The 24,899-nt window shown below is 38.3% G+C and overlaps 1 protein-coding gene across 1 annotated transcript in view; it reads right to left on the reverse strand.

Annotated features, from left to right (window-relative positions):
• ST8SIA5 (ST8 alpha-N-acetyl-neuraminide alpha-2,8-sialyltransferase 5) overlaps window positions 1–24,563 on the reverse strand; it is a 156,898-nt gene extending 132,335 nt beyond the window's left edge. Inside the window, exons 1-2 of the mRNA XM_044089004.1 lie at window positions 24,508–24,563; window positions 17,787–17,873 (exon numbers count right to left, since the gene is read on the reverse strand). Coding sequence (XP_043944939.1) covers window positions 17,787–17,873; window positions 24,508–24,563 — 143 coding nt within the window. The remainder of the gene's footprint in view (window positions 1–17,786; window positions 17,874–24,507) is intronic.
• Window positions 24,564–24,899: the final 336 nt, after the last annotated feature.

The raw sequence follows: 24,899 nt of genomic DNA on the forward strand, positions 1-24,899 counted from the left end.
GTGATCACAGATGCAATAATCACCAATCTGGTAAAGGCTGTTCTAGGCATCCACCATATATTGGAGTGCCTAGACTCACAGAAGTCCTAACACCGGTGCTCCCAGTGGACTCTGCACATGAAGAACATTAATATTTTAGACTCCTAAGTCTTTTAGACACCACCTAGAAGCCCTGCCACCCTCAAGACCTTCTAAAGCCATAGCCACTTAACAGGTCAGAGTTCAGAGGAATATGGTCGTACACATGTCTATGCATGCTGTTGCTGCTGACACATGATGTGTAAGATTAGGCACTGAGTATGTGTGACATGTTATGCTGCCACTGTATATTGTTGTGAACATACACAGCATGGTAGGATGGTGCTTGTGTATGAACAATACACTGGTGTGAGTGTCACTACACCACAGCATCCACATCTGCTTCCGGTTTTGTTCTTTACCACATCTATGGGCTTTAATGATAAATTTCATTTCATGACAAGGTTGTAGGGTCCAGTGACTCATCCAAGCATGTCCAATACCTTTTCAGGTCCTCCTGCTAGTTCATGATCTGAGATGAGCCTTGTAGGATCATAGGATCATAGTAATGCAGCATTGGGCAGATGTGCAGTGCTATAAAAGTGTGATTCAGCGAAATTCACTCAAAATTGGCTCAATAGGGTAATTCTGATGCTGTGAACCTCAAACCTGCTTAACAAGTACAGCCACAGCCACTGTAGCGCTCATCATGCTACATAATCTGCAGCTGTTAATGGAGTCATAGAGTGCTCTTTTCTGCTTGACATTCTGGTTGGAGTTTCAAAAAGTTACACCTGTATTACGTGGAAAGAGGATACTGCCCCTATAAATGTTGGAGAACCGCTATGAAGTGTGCTGCTGCAGTTCTTAAGTGTTGCAGCAGGAGGTCTGAGTGTGTTTTGTAGGCTGTAGGATATACAAGCCTTATGGTTAGGCTGGGTGTCACAATTTTGACTTTCCTTTGCTGTTATATGTACTGTATGGGAGTACATAATTCCCAAAAGTATCTTCTGCATCATGAGTAGTAGTGGAAGGGGGGAGGTAGGGTTCTGAAGAGGACATGGATGTGTAGTAGGCACTATGTGGTTCATAATAAGGGGTGTCAATGACATGCTCATTGATGACCACTGTGCTGCATGCATACAAACACTAAGGGTCTTACACCAGTCGTCTAAGGTCATGGAGTATGCATACATCTGTTTTCATTGAGAGTGTATGGCATGAGAAGGCTGGGTGACATAACATGGCATTTAAGTGCATTGGTGGGCTTTGTAGCACTGCAACAGTTGCAGAAACACACAAGGTAGAAGGAAACACAATTTTACAAATCCTCAGTTGTGGTAGAGGCTTTATGTGGGATGTTATGGGCTTGTGATACACAGAACACGACATGCTTCAGTTATCACTGTGTTGCAAGGACCTTTTTGCAGGTAAATGCTGTGGTTTCTGCAAAAAGAGAGAGGGAGACTCCAGCTAAAGTGAAGGATGTTTACATGTACTATCTACTCCATGGGACTGACATAGAGGAAGCTAGACAAATGTCTAGAGCCTATGTTGATGTTGTATACCTGACTTCCTCCAAAGAGGGTAAGCATAAGGTGTGGCAGATATTTGGTTCGAAGAAGCTCCTTCACTTGTTAGAGAAGAATGTGATTATGTTTTGGATGGGTGGATACCAGTCACCACACAGTAGCTTACACACTGATCTAGAGAGCAGCAAAACTTGTCAAGGCTGAGGATTATTTGGGGAATCAGCATTTCAGAAATTCATCAGTTGTCCATCCATTATGGTACTACTCTGGAATCAGCTAGGGAAAAGTCTAAGAAAGATAGTACCAGTTACTGATTCTATCTTCCTTTCACTAACCCACCCTGCTATAGAGTCCTGTGATATAATTTTCAGATCCTGGCTAGTTAATCTAGTTGCAACAGTGAATGCATATACTGATTCATTTCAGTCTCCTTGGAAATGGGTTAAGGATTTCGTAGGTAGCCGTTTCCCCTCCCCTAATGTTAAGTACTTTAGAAGCAGAAGAATCTCATCTACGAGGGAGAATATTTAAAAATGAAGACTGTGGAAGGGTTTTAATAAGGCTACATTACATTTATGCTTTGAGATGTAAGGTCTCATGGTACGCTTTGGTGGAGTGAAGATATGTATCACTTTCTGTGCCCAGCTTAGTCTAAGTTTAGGTCTAGTTTAAGGGGACTTTAAACTTAAGTTAGATTACAGGTTAAACATTTTTGTATGCTTTAAGTGTTGAGAGAGAGAGACACATAGAAAATGCACACATTATATTATGTATTGATAAATATCATCATTATTCTGTTAGATGGTGTATGCTTAAGAGCAGAGTATACAATGTGGGAGGTATCAATGGGGTAAGCACTTGATGATGGGTGTTATATACAGATCCTTAAAATTAGAGTTTTAAAATTTTGAAGTATAAATAGTCCTCAATTGCATTCCGGTAACAAGTTGTTTTTGTGTTTTTTCATCATTTTGTTATATTTGCTATTTTTCTTGTATGTTTACAATAAGTGTGAAGTTTAAAAAAAAAAAAGGTAAATGTCGTGGCTTGCTATGTATCAGATAAGGTAAGATTAAAAGATTCAGACAGAGTGCATAGAGAAAAATTATATACAAAATGCCAGCTAAGATATGCATAAAATACAATGCAATCATAAATACATAAACTTTTATATATATTGTGAAAAATTTGCATATAAGGTGCCACTCTAAGATGCTAAAAAACGTTTATTAAAGGTATTCTGTTCAATTCCTGACATCTCTTTCTTGGGGTCATCACAAGTCCCTCATTCCTAGTAGAGGACTCAAACTTGGTGCAGAACTTCATAGAGCACTTCAGGTGTCAGTTGGGTATTACCTAACATATAACGTGCAGGGCAGCCTGCCTCACTCAGACCAGTAGTCCTAATGATTATGGTCATATTTTTATTTTATTTTTATTTTATTTTATTTGTGTTTCTTAACCAGGGTAGAGCACTTATCTCCATGGACCTTTTTCAGACTCAGCCGGGAGTCCTGTCTGGTTAAGTGACTTGCTCAGAGTCACAGAGTTATTCTAGATACATCATGACTTTAGCGTCAATATTAGGCTGCACAAAGTATGCGGCCTATAGATTTTGCATGTCACTGTTTATAGCTCTACTACCATTGGGATGCAGTTGATTGAAAAGGTATAGCTCTACTACCACTGGGATGCAGTTGATTGAGAAGGTATAGCTCTACTACCACTGGGATGCAGTTGACTGAGAAGGTATAGCTCTACTACCACTGGGATGCAGTTGATTGAGAAGGTACAGCTCTACTACCACTGGGATGCAGTTGATTGAGAAGGGTACCTGTATGTGCTCCTCCATGAACTGTAACATGGAATTGAGAAACTGATGTAGTATCCCTGAGGCAGAAGCTAGGGATACATACATTGTATCTCTTGTCAACGAAAGGCCTGTGGCCAGCATTCTCAAAATTACAGATATCTTGGTGTCCACAAGAAAAGGTATTCCATGAATCACATGAGCCTCAATATAAGGGCCCATCTTTACCAATTCTGTCATGGTCCCCCTATCCACACAGTAGTGGTCCACTATTTCTGTGTCTTTGGGGGAATGAAATGATAGACACAATCAGATGACTCTACAGTATGGCGGGTGAAGACATACATCTCTGTTGCTATTGGTTGTGAGATAACCTTGAAAATATAAATTTGTGTTAATCTTGCAGCTACTTTTAATATGATTTAATTAGTCTCAGTCTCTGACCATCAGGAGTTTTCTTCAAACAGCTACTGTATTGGTTTTGCTTTTGTGTTATTTTTATACTTATGAATTGTTCTGCCATATTATTTATTCTAACTTAGATTTGCCATGACCTTCACTTTAACAATGTTCCCATTTGGCTATGGTACACTGAGGCCTAGTGTGGTCACACTGACTGTGCCTCTGAATCGTCCATCTATCTTGTGAGTGACTGCTCATTGCTCTGTTTCTCCTATCACATTGCACTACCTGGAGAGTTTTTTTTATTATTTTTAACTACAATTCAATCTGTATTGACTCCTTTCAATTCTCGAGCCTTGTCCTGTGATCAAGTGTTGCAAGGTTTGACTCCCATGCTCCCAGACTGAGTCTAATAAATGTCTATGGAGATCAGTGCTCTGCTCTGGAAAACAAATACAAATAAATATTTTTTTTTGTATATAAAAACTCTGAAGTCATGTAGGTTGTTTACACTGTTATATGAAATTCTGTTTGTTTTCTCTGGTCTTGCAAATAAATTTACTCTGTGTGTGCTTAAGCATAGTTATTAACTGTCCCTTTTAATATTATAAAAAAATATTGTATATTGCCACTAATGTAACATATAACCATATGAAACAATATTTTCTTTGACCTTTTAATAATACCTGCATATAAAAATCTCTGTCTTCATGAATCATCTCTTTTTCTCAATATTAACTAAACCCATTAGTGGATAAATTCCACATTTGTTTCTTTTATAGGTTCATTTAAGCTGTGACATGAAAGAAGCACTTTAGTGTAGGAAGGTCCGCTTTCTAGTCACTTATTTTTGCCACTAAACTGCCAGTGTATCATAACTATTTTTCATTTAACTATTTTATGCTTTTTATGCCAATTTCATTGTTAATTTGCACATGCAATAACCAATCTGCCAGTATGACAGACACAAAGATTCTATCTCAAATACCACTATACAATTTTGTTCTTTTCTTACAAGAGTTATTGCCTTTTTATCTAGCAATGATGAAATGCACATACAAGGGCAGGCCTTGACATTAGCTTTGTTAGAGATATAGTATGTCTCCTGGAATGCTGTGTCCCCAAAGGGCAGTTTTTTTTTAAGAAATGTTCTACAAGGAAACCTTTTTTCTTTCTTTCCCTTATAACAAACTCCCTGAAACCCAGTTATGGAAAAACTTTTAATAAAACTAAAACAAAGTTCACATGCCCTAGAGAAAGGTAGCAACTCCCCCAGCATGCACACACACACACACACACACACACACACACACACACACACACACACACACACACACGCACGCACACACATGCGCGTGCACACACACACACACACACACACACACACACATGCGCGCATGCACAGACACACACGCAGTTTTCCGTAAAGTATGTTTTTGATGAAATTGCACTTTAGTGAAACTAGAAAAATGAAAATGTAGCTATTCCATTTGTTAGGTATTTGTCTCATGCAAATCACTGGTTCTTATACATACATACAAGACAGTATTGGGTATGGCTCACATAAGGGTGTGGTTTAGTACAATGGTTAAGGTCCTCACCTTTTAGACACAAGGTACAAAGTTTGATTCTGAGCCCAATTTATTGGCTAAGATTAAAATGGTCCTTCAAGGCAGTTTGCCTAGTAATCTCCTATGAACAAAATGCAGTGCATGATTTGCTCACTCTGCTGCAAGTTAACTTGTTTTCACTGTGCACCATGCACATATATGCATTTTCAAGTATATACACAGTACACATACTTGAGACCAAGATGCTAAATGCAATATTCCAGCAACTAAATCTAGAAAGGAGAATGGTTTAAGGAGCAGACCACCCGGACTGTAACCAATTAGCAGAGGAAAGGAAAGTGCAAGGATAGAAAAAATTCTGGACATACTATTAGCCAAAGACAGAGGTGTTAGAGACCTAAATGGCAGTTGGCAGACAAGCAAGGCCAAATATGGGACTACAAAGTAATCATGCAGAAATAGGGGAGCAATTGTAATTAGTGAAAGCTGAAATAGTAAAGCTAAAAGAAGAGGGCAGTGTGGTTCAGCCAGAACAACAGAAAAGACATTCCAGGATAAGCTACAAAATAAAGAGGCAATGTAGATGTGAGCATAAGGAAGCCAGAAAAAGGATACCAAAGATATTTCAAAAGGCCAAGGAGAAAGTGGAGAGTGAATTACCAGAATTAATCAAAAAGGGAAAAGTGAATATGGTTTGTACATTGAGAAAATATGATAAGTAACAACAGAACTCCAAAAAAAAATTAAAATCAAAGGAAATGAGTATGAAGAAAACATGGTCAGTGCCCTATAGCAGGGTATAAATGAATAAACTGTATTGTTAAAGGCAAATTGGGGCTGAGTACACTCAGCTAGTGGGTCTTGGGGAATCTGCTTAGTGGTGATATGATCTCTGGAAACACCTCATATTACATGTGCTCGTGCACATACATGAGGGGACACACACACACACACACACACACACACACACACACACACACACACACACACACACACACACACACACACACACACACACACACCAATATTTCAACTGTCTTTTGGCATCTGCAACATGATTCTAAAAGCCAGCTTTGACAGTTCCATTCACATTGCAAAATACAGTAACAATCAGTAACGTAAAACCCAACAAAACTCAAGTGCATGATGACATTAGTGCAGAACTGGAGAAGAGTTTTACCCTGACATCAGATTTCTATTTTTCTCTCCCTTTCTTGCCATGTAGAATGTGCATGACTTAACCATCTTATTCCAAAATCAAGTAACCTACCTTGTTATTCTAAAACCAAACAAGGAATCATATCCGTGTTGTTATTGCCATCTTATTGCAGGTTGTATAGTGACTGTAACATTTACATATGTCTGAGACAAGAAGCTTAAAAGACATTCTGCCATCTTTAATAGACCTCACTCTTTTTGGTTCTCAGTCTGCCTCCTAAGAAAAAAATAACCCCTAGAATATCCTTAATTGTTTACAATCCAGCAAAATATGACTTTCCACAACAGTTTAATCAAAATGTAGATAGTATAAAGAACCAGCAAGATAAAAGCCATCCACAGAGGCTATACATGGCAGACAGTACCTATTATCCCACCAATATTTTCATCCAGAAGAAGTGTATCCCAGTGTCTCTCAACAATATCTCTGATCCTACGTGTGTCTGAGGTAAAAAACATAGGCATTCTCAAACTACCAATACTTCTAGTTTGTTGTACAATATCCCCCAAGGTATCATTATCAGAGAAATGAGGACGCACCCTGGATGTCCTCAATAGGTTAACCTCCGTAATTGCTTTATCCACTTCTGAAGAACTGTACTGTCTATCTAAAAACCTTTTCCTTAGGTCAGTTAATTCCTGTTGGTACCCTTCCTCTGTAATTAAGTCAGAGGCTCTCATGACCTGGCCTCTAACTACATTGCCAAACACAAAATAAGGATACATGCTGTTCCTGTGTAGCAACGTATTCCTATGACAGGCTTTCCTATGGACTGCCGTGTTAAGTAGACCATTGCCAAGTCTCTCAATACTGACATCCAAAAAAGAAATACTGTGCCTGGAAGAGCTAACAGTAAAACTAAGAAAGTCAGTCAAACCATTAATAGTTGAAACAAAATCAAAAAGGCTGACATCATCTCCTTTCCAAATCAAAAAAAGATCATCAACAAAACGTTTATAAAATCCAACATTCTGTTTAAACTCTTCAAGTGGGAACAGCAGTTCTTCCTCCCAGTTGGCCATCAATATGTTGGCGTAGCTATTTGCACATGAAGTGCCCATAGCTATGCCATCATTTTGGATGTATGCAATGCTAGCAAACAAAAAAATGTTGTTTTATAAAACAGTTTCTAAAAACAAAGTCAAGAGATCTATTGCTTTACTGCCCAAATCAGAGTGCAAAGATAAGTATCGATGTATCTTGACAACCCCTATATAATTCGGTATTACAGTGAAGAGACTCTTAACATCTAATGTTACCAAAATGTAGGATTCATCGTCACTTACATTTTTCATATATGTGCACATATTCAACAAAAACTGTTTACTATCCCTCAATATAACTGTGTTTGCATCAACAACAGGTCTCAAAAAATATTCTAAATAGAGAGAAAATGGTTCGGTAACCCACTCCCGTCCTGCTACTATGGGTCGTAGAGGTGATTTAGATAAAGACTTGTGAACTTTAGGCAGTCCTTGAATTATAGGTATCAAAGGGTTGTTCACCCTCAAAAACTTGAACAGTTCCAAACTAATATCTTGACTTTTCAAAAAATCATCCAGCATATCATAAATTTTATAAATCTTCTTAACTACTTCCACCATATCTATTCTAGTGTAGTAGTTCTCCTCTTGTAACATGGCTCTCATGTCTCCTATGTAGGCAATGCGGTCCATCAATACAATTGGCCCGCCCTTATCAGCTGGCCTAATAAATATGGAAGAATCCCTGCTTAAATCTGTAAGAGCTTTCCTTAATGGGAATGATAAATTATTGTTTTTCTTATTATCCACTTTATTCATCTTATGTAAATCCTGTTCTACTAATTTTGAGAAAGTATCAACAAGAGGGTGTAATACAGGGACAAATGTACTCGGGGGTCGGAACACTTTGGATCCCCCTTGACCACTGTTATCGCCATAGTCCAACCTGAGTTGGACATTACATGCAAACAATTTAACATCTATAACAGAGTCAGTTAAGTCACTCTTACTAGTGGGTATAAACATAAGTCCCTTGTTTAACACTTGTATCTCAAACCTACTTAAATTCCTGCTAGACAGATTAATGACTAAAGACTGTCCACCCGTTCCCACATTTTCTTCAAGGTAGGACCCGTATGTTCGCCCCCCGATCCCTTCCGTTTCTGTCTCCCTCTGTTGAAAGACCTCTGCCTCCTGGTTTTAGAAATGGCTCTATAGGGAAAGGGATGTGCGAATTACTGCCATGATCCTGTGATTGTGAGTGCATTGCTGTATTGTGTATAATTTTCCTCCTAACCACCTGTTCATTGCTGTTAATATTCAACAAAGATGCATTAGTGGTATTACTGTTAGACTCTAAAGCAGAGTCACCATTACCTAAAATATTGTTGTTAAATTCCCCAGAAGAAACTGGGAGTTCTAAAACAGGCCCATCACCATCATTCACACTGACTTCAACCATTGGATTGCATACAATATTTTCTTGATTTGCCAAACCCGTTCTTATTGGCATCACATTCACAGCTACATTAGAAGTCCGTCCGGTTCCACTAGTCTCGGTTATACCACTATTACCTCTAGGCCAAGTAAAGACATGGCCTAGCTTAAAGTCTTTAACATCTCTATAAATTTTACTCTTTTTCTGTTCAGTCAGTCTTTTCTCGTAAATTGAGACATTGTCCAATAACCTCTCCATACCCATTTCAGTCTTGGAACACTGATATTTCAAAAAAATCATTTCTTGCTGTTTAATTACATGGTTCCTTAGCCGCTTCTCCTCTGGATTAAAAAATTAATTCAATAGTTTCATGTAATTAAAACTAAGATCCAGATTGAGCTGTTGCCATTTAAATAAAAGTTCAGGATGTAAATTACCTGTCGTTGGCATTTTCAAGATGCGCAGGCCTCTAGGCACAATTTTCTTCTATAGACAAACATCAAAGTGCTGGCACTGCAATTGCATCCATTTCAGTTTAAGAAAATCCAATTCCAACCTATTCAAGTCATCAGTAAGACCCGCCAAGCTTTCCACTTCAGGGCCCTCAGCACCATTCTCAACAGTCGGCTCGTATAACATCAGTAGATTTTCTTTACCGGATACACACTCCTGGAAGTGAGTTGACTTCCGGTTCCCCATCTCATGTCCATGTAAAGTGTACAGTAACTCAATATTGTTACCAACCGTTACTGCCATGTCCCCTTGACGGTGTGTGATAAAACTAGAGGCAAACAGCAATAATAAACGAAAGCACCACCAAAGGGTAAAAGCTGCTGTGGTTTCAAAGACAAGATAAAGAACCAGCAAGATAAAAACCATCCACAGAGGCTATACACGGCAGACAGTATCAACGAACACTAGAACACCACTAAACAGTTCATATGAAATGATATGGAGATGCGGACTTCTACAAACAGTCCAAATTTAATAGAATAGAATAGTTAGCGCTTTCACCACAAAGGCTTCATCAGACTAAAATACATAAAAAATCTCCAAGCATTTAAATAATGGAACATGTTCATCCAAAGGTCAAACCAAATTCTGACATCATCCACTGCTAATTAATATACAATGCGCAGGGAACAGGTTAATCCATCTGGAAAACATACTTCCAAGTTATTTAATACTGACATTTAAACAACTGAATGAAGTCATTAACAAAATAACCATTACTCTAATGATAATATATAAAAGTAACATAAATATAGAGGCTATTCAAAACCTATTAATATCTGAAATATGTCAGAGATTTGAGCTTGGAGATTTTTTATGTATTTTAGTCTGATGAAGCCTTCATTTGCCCACTGTGTGACCTTGAGTAAGTTGTTTAGCCAGACAGTGCTCCTAAAAAGGGGCTGTTTGACCAGTGGCTCTGCTTGTTTAACAAATAGTTATTATTATTAAATGCACATTCTGGGTGGAAAGGTGGGTAGAATGTATGGAATGAAAATTTAGGTCCTAGAACTTGAGCAATAAGGCATAATAAACTGTAAGTTGATGACGAAGTAGCCACCTACCATGGAGTGTATCGCCCATTAACCATGAGAAGTGTATAAATTCCCTTAACACCTTCATCCAGGAAAGTCATTTTACAATCACTGTTACTTACCTGTCTTGTTACATATTTTTATGCTGTTTCTGAGCTGTGGTTTTATTATCAGCATGATGTACAGTGACTTAGTATTTAGTACAGCTGCCTCACAGCACTTAATCTCTCCAGATATTTTGTGATTCTAATACCATGACAACAAATTCAGCAATGGACCCCATTCCCAAGTCAAGGTGCGATTAGAGTTTATGAAATTAGTCTTTAATATTAGCCAGTAGTGCTCTTCTCAGCACCAGTAATGTGCTCAGAACTGCCTTCTTGTGCAATTCACAAGGGATTACATGCACTGGTAGCATATCCACACAAGAATGTAAATTATTTTTTTATAAGACCTGTTGCTCCTACTATTAGAACTGTGTGGGTATCCTTCTTCTACACTGACATCATTTCTACCTGCAAATCTTGATATTTTATGACTTTGTGTCTCTTGGTTTAAGTTCTTCAAGTCTTTTGGGTTTCTAATATGATGGGAATGGACCGCATTCCTAATTCAGAGTACAATTAACATTCATTTTATTTACGGACTTATTGACATTTGATTAACAGGAAAGTCCGACTGGGTAGGAGCCCATTTTCAGAGAACGCTTGGGGAGAAAAGTTCCAAAGCATTACAAAACATTTTAAGTAAATTAGTTTTACAGTCTTTAAAATAATAAAAAAATAACTACAGTTTAAGTAAACAATTATACCAAACTGGACATATTACAAAAACATTGGTTAAGAAGAGATGCAATTTATATGACAGTGATTTAACACTAAGAGAAATTTTAGTCAGTTTATAGAGAAATTAAAGGTAATTTAGTATAATACAAGCAAGAATTTCAATATGAAGTGAGAGGAAAAGCAGGTTTGTGGTACATTTAGATGGAAATCCAGGAGAGGAAAAACTGATAGAAGTAAGAAAGTGAGTAAAGAAGAGAGTGTAAGGAGATGTAAGGTATGAGCAGTTACTTGTTCACATTTAGGGATATAGTTTATCCAGGTTTTGAGGAAGAACAGAGACAGTTTTTGGCTAGGAAGTCTTTCAGAATGGATTTAAAAGATGAGAGGGGGTATTGATCTGATCAATGCAGATAAAGTGTTCCAGGCCTTAGCAATATGGTATGAGTTGAGACAATGCCTAGCATATTTGATAGTCTTGTGGACAAACAGAAGGTTTTTGTCATTGGGTCATAATTACCAACTGGGAATATAGTGTCTAGAATGTTATTTAGTGTAATGTACTTTATTCACCTAATTAGTGTTGTTTTAATCTTTGATGTTAACTAAAATTGCTCTTATCGACAGCTGCAGTGTGCCTAGAATTGACTCCTGTAATTCAAATGGAGTAACATGCATTTGCAGCATATCTAAGTACAACTGTAAGTTCTTTTTTTTTCCTTTTCCATGTCCATCTTTCATTTTAATACCTTTCAGAACTCTTTGGGTTTCATTCTTTATATTTTCACACATCCTCTGTGACTTCTTTATCCAAGTGGTACAATGTTCCTTTGTCTATGTAATGTTTTTCATAAATCTCTTGTATTAGTGAATACACATTTCCCTTTAAAGCCTTTAATGATTTTTCATGTGCAAGTGTATTTTTCTTTCCTTTAATTTATCTGCTAATCTTTTTAATTATCTTCTGGACATGCTGAGCTTCCTGCATAATGGCAACACTACAAAATGTATTTTTTATCCTCAGTCTCTTATCCTTAATCCTTTTAATCTTTACGGCTCTTTTTTGGCCTGACAGTTTTTGTGGTTTTTGTGGACTACTCCTTGCTTCTACAAAAGGGGGACCATCTTGCATACTAGCCTGGTCTATCCCTCTGGTGGGAATATTTCAGTGTCCCGAGGATTCTATGCAGCCTTTTCTCCAGTCCTGGCACAAGTGCATACACCCAGGACTGGGCACTTTTTTTTCTTGGACTGGTGTGCTCAGCTGTCTTTTTTCATTTTTTAACCTTCCTGATATATACTTTATACATTACTGTCTAAATATCAGTGTTATCCTGGTGACATTATGTAAAAATAGGGTTTATCACATGAAGGTACTAACCAGGACTTGCGGATGAATTTAGTTCCAGCAATACTACTCTCCTTTTCCTGCTGATTTCTGATTTCATCCCTGTATTCGGGCTCCAATATCCATCTTCCTGTGTGCAAGTAGGATTTTCCTGGGTGCTCCTGCCCCCCACAACATCCCAAAGGTATGCTGAAAGTGAACAGATTCTTCTTCTTCGTTAATCTGTTTCCATTACTTCCTGTCCTCTGCATCTTGCTGTGTCACACCAACCACCTGCATGTCCTCTCTCACCACATCCATAAACCTTATCTTAGGCCTTCCTCTTTTCCTCTTACCTGACAGCTCTATCTTTAGCATCCTTCTTCCAGTATACCCAGCATCCCTCCTCAGCACATATCCAAACCAATGCAATCTCGCCTCTCTGGCTTTGTCTCAGAACCATCCAACCTGAGCTGACCCTCTAATATACTGATTCCTAATCCTGTCCAACCTCGTCACACCCCGTGCAAATCTTAACATCTTTAACTCTTCCACCTCCAGCTCTGACTCCTGCCTTTCTGTCAATGCCACCGTTTCCAACCCATATAACATAGCTGGTCTCACTACTCACTACTCCTCTTGTAGACATTCCCTTTCATTCTTACTGGTACCTGTCTGTCACAAATCACTCCTGACACTCTTCTCCACCCACTCCACCCTCCCTGTACTCTCTCTTTACCTCTCTTCCACACTCACCATTACTCTGAACCGTTGATCCCAAGTATTTAAACTCATCCACTTTCGCCAACTCTACTCCCTGCATACTCACCATTCATCTATCCTTTGTCTCATTCACACACATATACTCTGTCTTAGTCCTGCTGACCTTCATTCCTCCCCTTTCTAGAGCATATCTCCACCTCTCCAGGGTCTCCTCAACCTGTTCTGTGCTCTCACTATAGATCACAATCTCATCTGCAAACATCATTGTCCACAGGGTCTCCTGTCTGATCTTGTCTGTCAACCTGTCCATCACCATTGCAAATAAGAAAGGGCTCAGAGCTGATCCTTGATGTAATCCCACCTCCACCTTAAACTCATCTATCACTCCTGCTGCAGACCTCACTACTGTTACACTACCCTCGTACATATCCTGTACCACTCTTACATACTTCTCTGCCACTCTCGACTTCCTCATACAATACCACAACTCCTCTCTAGGCATGCTGTCATATGCTTTCTCTACATCAACAAAGACACAATGCAACTTCTTCTGACCTTCTCTGTACTTCTCCAACACTCTCAGAGCAAACATCACATCTATAGTGCTCTTTCCCAGCGTGAAACCATACTGCTGCTCACTAATCATTGCCTCCCTTCTTAACCTAGCTTCCACTACTCTTTTCCATAACTTCATGCTGTGACTGACAAATTTAATCCCTCTGTAGTTACTATAGCTCTGCACATCACCCTTATTCTTAAAAATCAGTACCAAAACATTTCTTTTCCACCCCTCACGCATCCTCTCACTTTCCAAGATTTCATTAAACAAGCTGGTTAAAATCTCCACTGCCATCTCTCCTAAACACCTCCATGCTTCCACATGAATATCATCTGGACCAAAAGCCTTTCAATTCTTCATCCTCTTCATAGCTGCCCTTACTTCCTCCTTGCTAATCTGTTGCACTTCCTGATTCACTATCCCCACATCATCCAACCTTCCCTCTGTCTCATTCTCTTCATTCATCAGCCCCTCAAAGTACTCTTTCCATCTGCTCAACACACTCTCCTCATTTGTGAGTAAGTTTCCCTCACTATCCTTTATGACCCTTACCTGCTGCACATCTTTTCCAGCTCTGTCCCTCTGTCTAGCCAATCGGTACAGGTTCTTTTCTCCCGCCTTAGTGTCCAACCTTTCATACAACTCTCCATACGCCTTATCCTTCGCCACCTCTCTATTCACCATACGCTTCATCTCCTTATACTCCTGTCTGCTTTCTTCATCTCTCTAACAATCCCATTTCTTCTTCGCCAACTTCTTTCTCTGAAGGTGAAAGGATGAGTCTCTAAATTGTCTATAAATGTTTGCCATATCGAGTATGTGCATTCTGCAATGGTCTGGTGTCCAGCTCAGGACACGTTTCTATTTCTTGTAGCTATTAACAACCAAGATAAGTTCTGTTCCACGTACATCCTTGAAATTGATCAATTTTGTAACTGGAGAATGAATAACTGATTGTCTTTATTTTGACATATAACATTAGAGAAATTTTGGAACCAACTCAAACTAATTTGCAACTATTTGTAGATATACTTATGCAGTGACTAGAGAAATGAAAACATAACTCATAGTAGCCTGAAGCACTGATTCACTTTGTCTGTATGATGAAAAGAAGCAGTTGAAGCTTGATGAAAGTCACCATGAGTAAACTTTGAAGCCACTCATAAAGACACCTCATATCCAGTAACAAATCTCTGTAAGTGTACTGTCAAAAAACATAAGAGTTGCTAGAAAAATCAGAGCAACTTACAAGGAAAACAACTGCCATTTATCTTTCTTTGCTAAGAGATGAAAGTAGCCGCAACACGTTTTATTTTTTTCCCAAATTAAAACAAACACATCAACTTCACTCCATAATGGTTGTTAGGAAGTCCCCCATACATTTTACTACAAAGTTCAGTTGACTAAATCTTTACAAAAACTCACACATTTTCATTTTAAAATCTGAAGATGTTTCCTTGTGGCAGTAGAATAACTGCTACTGAAACTTATACAGCAATAGTACACACTTTACTTATGCCTCACCAGGGATAAAGCCCTGACTATGACTTAGGTGGCCTGAGTCTGATTAGCTATTCAGGAATTTCATGATGAAACAGGGAGAATGGGTGTACCTATTCTAGAAGCCAAAGTTCAGAGCAGATAATTCTTGGCTGGTAAGTCAGAGAACAGAGATGGCATTATTTCCCAAAACAGCCCATGGTCAGGCCATATGTTATAAAGCCACTCCTCCTAACTAGAAACAGCCAATAATGAAGATGATGTCAACACAGTAGTGGGAAGTGACATAGGTCTACAGAAAAAAAAATATATATATATATATATATATATATATATATATATATATATATATGGGATCCATACAGATCCCCAACGGCACTTTCTGCTGAAGCAGAAATCACCGAACATACATAACTGAAAGTGCTGTTCACCGAAGCAGCACTTTCAGTTATGTATACTAGTTGTGCCAGTCGCACTATAGTGCGGTTAAGGGAGAATTCCCTTTTCCCCACTGTAGTGTGACCTCGGAGTGAGAATATAAAAGTAGAGGCGTATGGGGGGCACAGCCCCCTCCATGGGGGGTACAGGGAGGCTTGCCCCCCTGCATAAAAGAAGATTTAGTTTTTTTTTTTTTTTTTTTTTAACAGACTTTAATGAAAGCGCTTTTTCGGTGAAATCGCTTTCGTTAAAGTACGTTCGGGTATTGTGGATTCAGACTATTGAACTTTCGTTCAATAGTCCTAGATCCATATATATATATATATATATATATATATATATATATATATATATATATATATATATACACACAAACACACACACACACACACATATAAAAGTTCCAGTATTTATATTTATTAGGATTTGTTAACCAGGATTGCCCATCTAGGCATAAGTTGCCCCTTTTCGGTGGAGGCCCAAGGGAAAAAACTCCAAGTATAATACATGTACAAAAAAGTATAAAAAGCAAATAAGAATAATTACATTTACTTTATGCAATTTAGCTGAATGAATATAAGCAGAACATATAGTAAAACATAAACAGAGTTTCAAAAACACATTACATATCAGTAGATACCATTTTTGTAAGTCATGAATAAAATCTAACACATGAGTATGATAATAGTTCAAAAATAAAAGAGGTGGAAGGGAAAAAAATTCATTTGTGAGAACATGCTTTTAAAAAGTGAGGTTTGAAAGAAAACATATTTAAGTAATGTGTTGATAGAAGTGATAGTACAATGGTGTCCTGACCCATTTCCCTTTCCACTCTCTCTGCCTGGCGAGTAACATCCATCATACAGCCCACACATGGGGACTGGAGGACTTCATGCAAGGGATCATTTCTCAGTAGGGAGACCCTCCTATCATGGGTTATAATGGGGAGACATCCAGGTTTGGGGAGCTGACAGAACAATGATAAACTATTTATTTATCCTTTACTGAGTGTGTTAGTTCTACTAAGCTAGTGAACTCTTTTCGGGGAGACCTGAGGAAAGACACACTCAGAAGAGCAGTGGCAGGAACACTGAGGAGGTCTAAAGACAGTGGCATCAGGTAAAAAAAAACTGCACCATTTATTTATTGGAAAATAAAGGACTAAAAAATTTGGTACTCTGTTTTTTTCACATTCCTAAATGTGACTTTCCTGAATTAATCAGCCAATGTGTAGCTCCAGACATTGTATAAGAGTAGTTGGATTCTCGAAGCAATTGAATGACCGAGTTTAAGTACGCAGTGCTGCTGTCCATCATGAACCTGAAGTACACCAGGCTCTGAAAACACATTCAGGCACCCCTAAACTTCTAGAACCTACTTGCTGAATTTTATGCATACAGTTGCACTTAATTAACGGAAACCTCTAGGTATCTGCCATCTCCAGCTTGTTTTCACAGTTGCAGTTAGATAATAAAGTGAACAAGCAGTGCAAGACATTATTTAGACGGTGAGCCTTTCCTAACTAATACTAGCTATTAAATACAGATATCTACAATTTACTTAAAATTTATGTCTTAAAGGTATTTTAGGCTTCAAGCTTTTCCAGCTTAATATCAGTTATTCAGTACTGATTTTTGGTATGTACTTACTGCACAAAACATTCTTATTTATTATTTTCAGCTAAATTCTAAAACTAGTGCATGATTAAGGTGTGGATAATGCTGGAACATATTATGTTGTGGATTTGGTCATTCTAACCTTATCTTTATGTCTAGACCATATCAGCAGCAGCAGCATGAGTAAATTCTAGAATAACCCATACAATGACCACTGAATACTATTATTATGTTTATTCATTGCTGGTATTTGCTTGTGGTACCCATGCATGCTCTTAATTTCCATATGATTATTACTTAATTACCTTTCCAGGCACTTACTTGAACACATTTGCTTCTGTAACATTCATTTCCCACTTGCACACATGTAGACTTTTCCATCTGTCAAATAATTCTGACTGCTTCACCCTGGAAAAAGAAGTGAATATTATCACATGATCGAATATTGCATTACTCCAGACCTCCATTCCCAAACATAATTTCCTAGACACATATATTCAAGGTGCTACTCACATCTATTGTGTTACTTAAACAATTTATCATCATTAGTGATAATGCTTAAATAGTACATGTAGAACTGCTAGTCACATATCCTGCAACTCAGTAATCCTAAGTAACACCTGTAGATATTTCTCTAAGATCAGTCAAGTGACACCTCTAGGCATCGGCTACTATTTTTTCATGTTTACATTAACAATTATACAACCAAGTTTAATTTAATATTTGATTGCCAGCTACATGGACTTGACAGTGGAGCCTTTCCAACCATAGCTCAGGTAACAAGAGTAAGGGAAAATACTATCTATATATGTAATTCACACAACACTGAGCAGAAGTCACTAGTAAAGCAAGCAATGGTGAAGTAGGCGTTGCCACAAAGTTGCATGTACAAGCTACTGACATAAATCAACTTACAAAATGGGCAGCACCACTGTCAGGGATACTGAGCCTCTGCTTAGTGCAGTCAGCTCAGGTGCTTAATAATGTAAATGATCATTGCTTTCATATTTTTGGTAAATCAGTTTTGCAGGGTCAGGATCTTCTGACCTCATATAAAAGCTCTTTTCCACATAAAAAATGCTGCTAAGTGCTTTGTGTGAGCATTTAATAAATTATTACAAACTGTTTGCAACATATTACAAAGTTTAATATTTATTGTGTTGGTGTGGCGTGTAGAAGTCATTATTATACTGAAAACCTTAATGAATATTGCCAATGAAAAGATGAATAGGTTGGTTCTGCATATTTCTTTTGTAACAATTCTACAACTTTGAACATATATTTGTACTATGACTTTATAAGTAGACTTTTGTCAAAAGACATAGGAAGCCAGCATTGGAAGTCAGACTACAATCTTCAAGAGCTCTTGTGGAGGCAAAGACTTAATTACTGCAACAGTACAATGCCACTTCCAGCACAGAAAAACACACTTATCCTAAATCACTTCATTTCTTAGGGAAAGATCGGTTGCATAGTTAGCAGCAGGCTTGTTACATAATATGACAGGATCCATATGTAACTGCAGATACACCTGCTAGTTATAACATTAGCTGAAAACTCACCACTTCATATTGTACATTATGTAAAAACAAATGTCCTATACAAATAAAAGGGTATTTAACTCAGAATAGAATTATTTTCTGACAACCCTGAAAACTAGATTCTGTTATTTAAACACTAAGCATTATTTCTATTGCCAAAATTATAGGTTTGGCATGGGTATATTGTGTGGTAAGGCTTATAATGCTTATTCACTAAAATGCTTTTTTCACTACTGAAACATATACTTTCTCCCTTCATGCAACTTATCTTTGAAGATTGCTTATCAGGCATTTAAGAAGACATCTCTGTGACCCACAGTGCTTTGAACTGTGACCTTGATAGGCACTTACATGGTTTTGTTTGTTAGGTATGGTCTGCCATAACTACCCAAACTACTCAGTGATGAAAAATTAATTCAGTTGCCCAACTCCCTCAAGTCAAAGGTGTGAACAATCAACCCTCTTGCGTTATGAAACCAATTGGCTATTTTCCTGTGAAAATGCCTGCATATATCAGTCTATCCATTTTAAGACCTAGTTGTATATCTGTCCAGGGATATGGCTTAGCCTGTGGGTTCTGCTGTGAAAGAGTCGGTGGCAGCAGTCTTCCCTTCCATGGTCTAATTCTGCTAGTCATATGCTTCTCCAAACTCAGATGACTAGCAACCAGCTGTTGATGTGTTTGTTGTGCACTTCTTATCCATTTTACATGGCTCCTCCTTGTACCCTGTCTTGTATCGCCGGGCCTGTCCTTGTACCCTGTCTTGTATCATTGTGCAGTTCTTATCCTTTTTACATACCATCTCCTTGTACCTTTTCTTATATTGTTGTGCACGTCTTATCTATTTTACATAGTTTTTACTTGTACCCAATAGCCCATTTCATATCAAAAGTATTCCTCTGAAACTCAGTCATAGAAATAGTTTGGCCATATTGCCATTTCACAGTTCTGTTTTCTTTGGCCTGCACCTGCTAACCACTAGTGAAACTTTTTAATGACCTGGCATTTGTAAACTGATGTGATGTTTTACGCACTGAATAACTATATCTGATTTCACTAAACTATGTTCAGAGTTGGCATCTCTCTTTAAGAACAGAACTGTAGCTGTGGTATTGGTCTTTGCATATATAGCATAATATAAGTGAAGAAAAAAATGACTTCTTTTGTGCTGTGCAGGCTTACCACTATAACATATAGCTTTCACAGTTTTCTTCAAGTGGTTGCAATATTCATTGGGAAAAAAACATTCATCTCTGCATGGCTAGCTGAAGGCATAAAATGCTTAATGCCATTTTGTTTCATAAATGTTCTGAATTGCTTTGCTATGAATTGTCATTTTATGACTACACTCTCATGATGCAGATCATCATCATCAAGAATGCAAATGTGCAAGGGGTGAGGGGGTGGAACTTTACACCTCCTAATATTTGGTACAGCTTTCAGTCAAGGTGTCACTACCTTCCTCTGTGCCAAGCTGAATGAAAATTTGGCCAATGAACTTAATCTGTACTGTTTCCAAGTGCTCTTCGTCTACAGTATCCAGCATGCTGGTATGTAGCTTGGCCAAAACTGCCCCAATGGAAGCTCTTAGTAAAGTTCCCTGACATATGGACAGCTGATGTTCCCTAGGGCAAAATTAGGACATAACAGGCTATCAACTCTAGGTCATTCTTTCATAACTGATTCATGTAATTGTAACAGCACTGGGTCATGGTTTCTCATTGCACATCAGCAATCATCACACATATCTGCACAAATCTCCACCCAGTTCGGATTTGTGAAAGGCAGATAATGCCTCCTGAACCTGTTCGACTTTTTTGAGGCAGTCACCAAAGCCGTAGATGAGGGTAAGGTGGTTCACACAGCCCATCTTGACCTCGCCAAGGCTTTTGACACCATCCCCCATTCTGGAATTATAGCTAAACTCACTAAACTAGGTATAAATCCCTACATCACAAGATGGGTTGCCAACTGGCTCACTGACAGAACCCACACTGTAAAAGTTGCAGACTCCAAATTTGACCTCAAATCAGTGACAAGTGGAGTACCACAGGGTTCAGTCCTGGGACCTCTCCTGTTTGGTAGCTACTTCTCAGAAGTACAGGCTAACACAGATGGCCTCTGGCTAACAAAGTTCACAGATGACTGCAAACTAGGAGCCATAGTCAAGTCCACAAATGATGTGGACATCCTACAGAAGGGCCTCACTGAGACAGATGCCTGGTGTCAGAGCCATGGCCTCAAGCTCAATGCCAAAAGTGCAGTGTCATCCCCTTTGGTAAAAACTCTGTACCCATGAACTACCACATAGGCAGCAATCTACTTAACACCAAATGTGTGATAAGAGACCTTGGGACCCAGGTAGACAGTAGCCTTTCCTTTGATAGTCACATTGCCACAGTAGTCAGGAAGTCCTTCTATGTGACACATCTCATCATAAAAAGGTTCTCATCCAGGAAAAAAGAGGTCATTGTTCCCTTCTACTCGACACTCATTAGACCCATTGTAGAGTACAATGCCCCTTTTGAAATGTACCTCACAAGACATCTGCAGCAGCTGGAAAGGCCACAGAAGTACCTTACAAAGAGGATTACTGGCCTCAACCAAATGCCCTACACTGACCGTCTCAAAAAACTCCAGCTTTACTCCGTAGCATATCGCCTACTCCGAGGTGATCTCTGCCCAACATATAAAGTTATGTCAAACCGAGAGCTGTTGGACATGCTACACCTAAAGAAATCCCAATCCCTCCAAGCTACATGCTCTAGGGACCTAAACATTGTCACCACAATAAACAGGACATGCTGGAGGGATAGATTCCTGTCCCAGAGACTTCCCATACTTTGGAACAGGCTACCTATCTATGTCAAGCAAAGTTCTTCATTAGCACTCCTCAAGAAAAATCTTGATGAATAGATGGGAAATAGGAAATACACCCCAGGGATCACTTCTGTGTCTCTGCTCGACAGTGGCACAGGAAAATAACTTTCTTGGGTTTCGTAAGCCAGGGAACCTTGTTGGTTAGGCTTATGTAGACCCTTGGGCCGATAGCCTAGTACCTACCTATGAACCTATGAACTTATAAATAGGAACAGATTTTAAATATTGCTCTTATAAATTTAGAAAGTTGCAAGAATAACAGGATTTTTGTTAGTATGCCTTTTCTGAAGGATATAAAGCCTGAAAGTCAAATGCATGTCATTATTTAGGGATTCAATCCAGAGTGATTTGTCAGGAGACTGCAAATTTTATAAGAAAAGACCAAAAATATGAGGCAAAAATTTGGATATTCTGCAAAAATCTGGACAGTTGAGAGTTATGTAGTCAGGACAGTCCATCAGTATTCCCATGTCAATGTATTTCCTTAAGATTGAAGTGTGAAACTTCACAGTACCAGTCCAGATACTTTGAAAGTAAAATTGTAATTCTGACAGAAAACAGCAAATTCTGAGCATCACTGTAACAGTTTAAAGTTGCTTTTGCAGAGATCTTCACCCTTTGCACCCTAGAAAATTGAGGCTTGCACCATATACACCCCATCTCACACACACACACACACACACACACACACACACACATATGTATGTATAAGTATATATATATATATATATATATATATATATATATAGTTTCCCTTCAGTAGATCGAACTTTTACAAGTTCAAAGTTCATATGGCCGATACCATATGATCGAACTTGTAAAAGTTTGAATGGAATGAATGGAGATCCACATATTGTGCGGAACGAGAAGATTTCCCTTTTCCGCAATGTAGTGCGATCTCAGAGTTGTTATATTAAAGATCATATGTGTGTGTGTGTGTGTGTGTGTGTGTGTGTGTGTGTGTGTGTGTATATATATATATATATATATATATATATATATATATATATATATATATCTAGACACACACACACACATATATATATATATATATATATATATATATATATATATATATATACATATACACACACACACACACACACACACACACACACACACACACACACACACACACACACACACACACACACACATTCATTAATTCAGAGATTGTTGTACTTCAGAGTATAAAGGAAACACTCCAAGGTACCACAGTCCCAGGATCAGTATACATTACCTCTATTCATACTTAAACTCTCACAGTTTGTGGATCACAACTGCTGTGTTCAACTTTCAGTGGGCTCATATTCAACGTCATAAGCATTGCCCTCCCCACCTAGAGGTGGAAAAGATCATAGAAATAACTACTCTTACGACCCAGCAAAAGCACTGGCCACTAATACATGCAGTGGCTTTTATGATCCCGGCACAAAATTAACTCATTATGTCATAAGACATTAAATTTGTGAATGCCTTTGCCTCACAATTTTTGCCAGTTGCATTAAAACATATCTATTCATTTATTATGTCATAGTCTAAATTTCCTTTTGATTGACAGATCACAATGTCTAATCCTACTGCTGATTGATTGTTTACTGTTATTATTAAGTGATAGCATTTGTGTATATCATGGTGTAAGTGTCTATTTCCTCTTCTTGGCTTGAGTTATTCCTGAAATGGATCCCTGGACAAGTGTACTTACCCAGTTATCAAATGAGAATAAATAAACAAATGAACTCATTAATGTTGTAACTGGTCTGTAATCATCACAGATACCCTTTTCCTTTGGCAGAAAATATTTGGCAACAGCTGGTTATCCACAATCAGCAGAAATGTCTTTCCACATAAACATCAGTTCAGTTTCTTTCTTACTTAAATTAGGCTAAGGGCATTTCTGGCATAGCTACATTTAGTTTTTCTCAGTAAACCTGAAGAAAATGTAGTAAATCTCTCAGTATTAATTATGGGTTAATGTAATACAACAATGCCAGTTCAATAAAATGAAACAACATGTGGCAACCTAACAGGTAAAGCTGGATCATAGCAGGTAAGGACTTTACCCATTGTGATCTTTCCACTGTCACCGTGAAGAAATGTTTACATTTTACCCTCTGCTTTTATTCGCAACCACAGTATAGCAAAGCATTAAGTGGATGATGGACATGTGAAAGCTCTCTCAGAAAGTCCTGTACACCACATTGGTTAATGTATATCCTGAGGTCTTGGTGGCTTTAGCATAGACCGTTCTTGTGAATCACAGTCCCTAGTGTTTATTCTAAAGCGATACTATTTCCGCCTGAGTAGTATACCACATGTCTGGATAAGGCATTAGGCCTCCTAATCCAGAGATAATGAGTTTGGGCCCATCTGAGGTGATATAATCGGGTCTATACGAGAACATCGAAAGTTTAATGGTTCGAATCACTAAAGGTCGACCTTTAGTGATCAAACCATTGAATTTCGAATGTTCACAAAAAATGAAAATCTAAAAGGTGTAGGCAGGGGGGCAAGCCCCCTTGCACCCCCCACAACCCCCCCGCTACTTAAATATACCAACTCCGAGGCTGCACTGTATTGAAATAAACAGAAATCTCCCCTTACGGAGACTTCCATTTACCCATTCGACATTCTGCACTTTCGATATTCTCGTGTCGACAATGTCGGATTCGACATTGTCATACAATAGGTAACCGATATAATCTAGGTCCCTCATGCACAGGGATAGCTTATAGATGCCTGACCCTCAATGTCAAATTTAGATACAGGACATAATTTTTTGGGTGGAAAACTTGTCTAGGCTTAGAAAGGCCCCCAGGATATTAGTCTAGTAATTATTTATGAATCTATGAGTGCGGCTGTCTGGATGCTCTTATTCATTCTTCTTTTATCAAACAATAACCTCATACAGGTTTTCTTGTAACTGTTAAACAGCCTGATTAACCCATTTCTCAGAACTGTACCGTCCTCCCTGACAGAAGTTGCATTCCCAACTGAAAGAGTGATTTATGG

This window comes from Protopterus annectens, chromosome 1.part1 (genome assembly GCF_019279795.1).
Source record: "Protopterus annectens isolate FY-2018-M chromosome 1.part1, PAN1.0, whole genome shotgun sequence".
In the NCBI taxonomy this organism is placed as follows: domain Eukaryota; kingdom Metazoa; phylum Chordata; order Ceratodontiformes; family Protopteridae; genus Protopterus; species Protopterus annectens.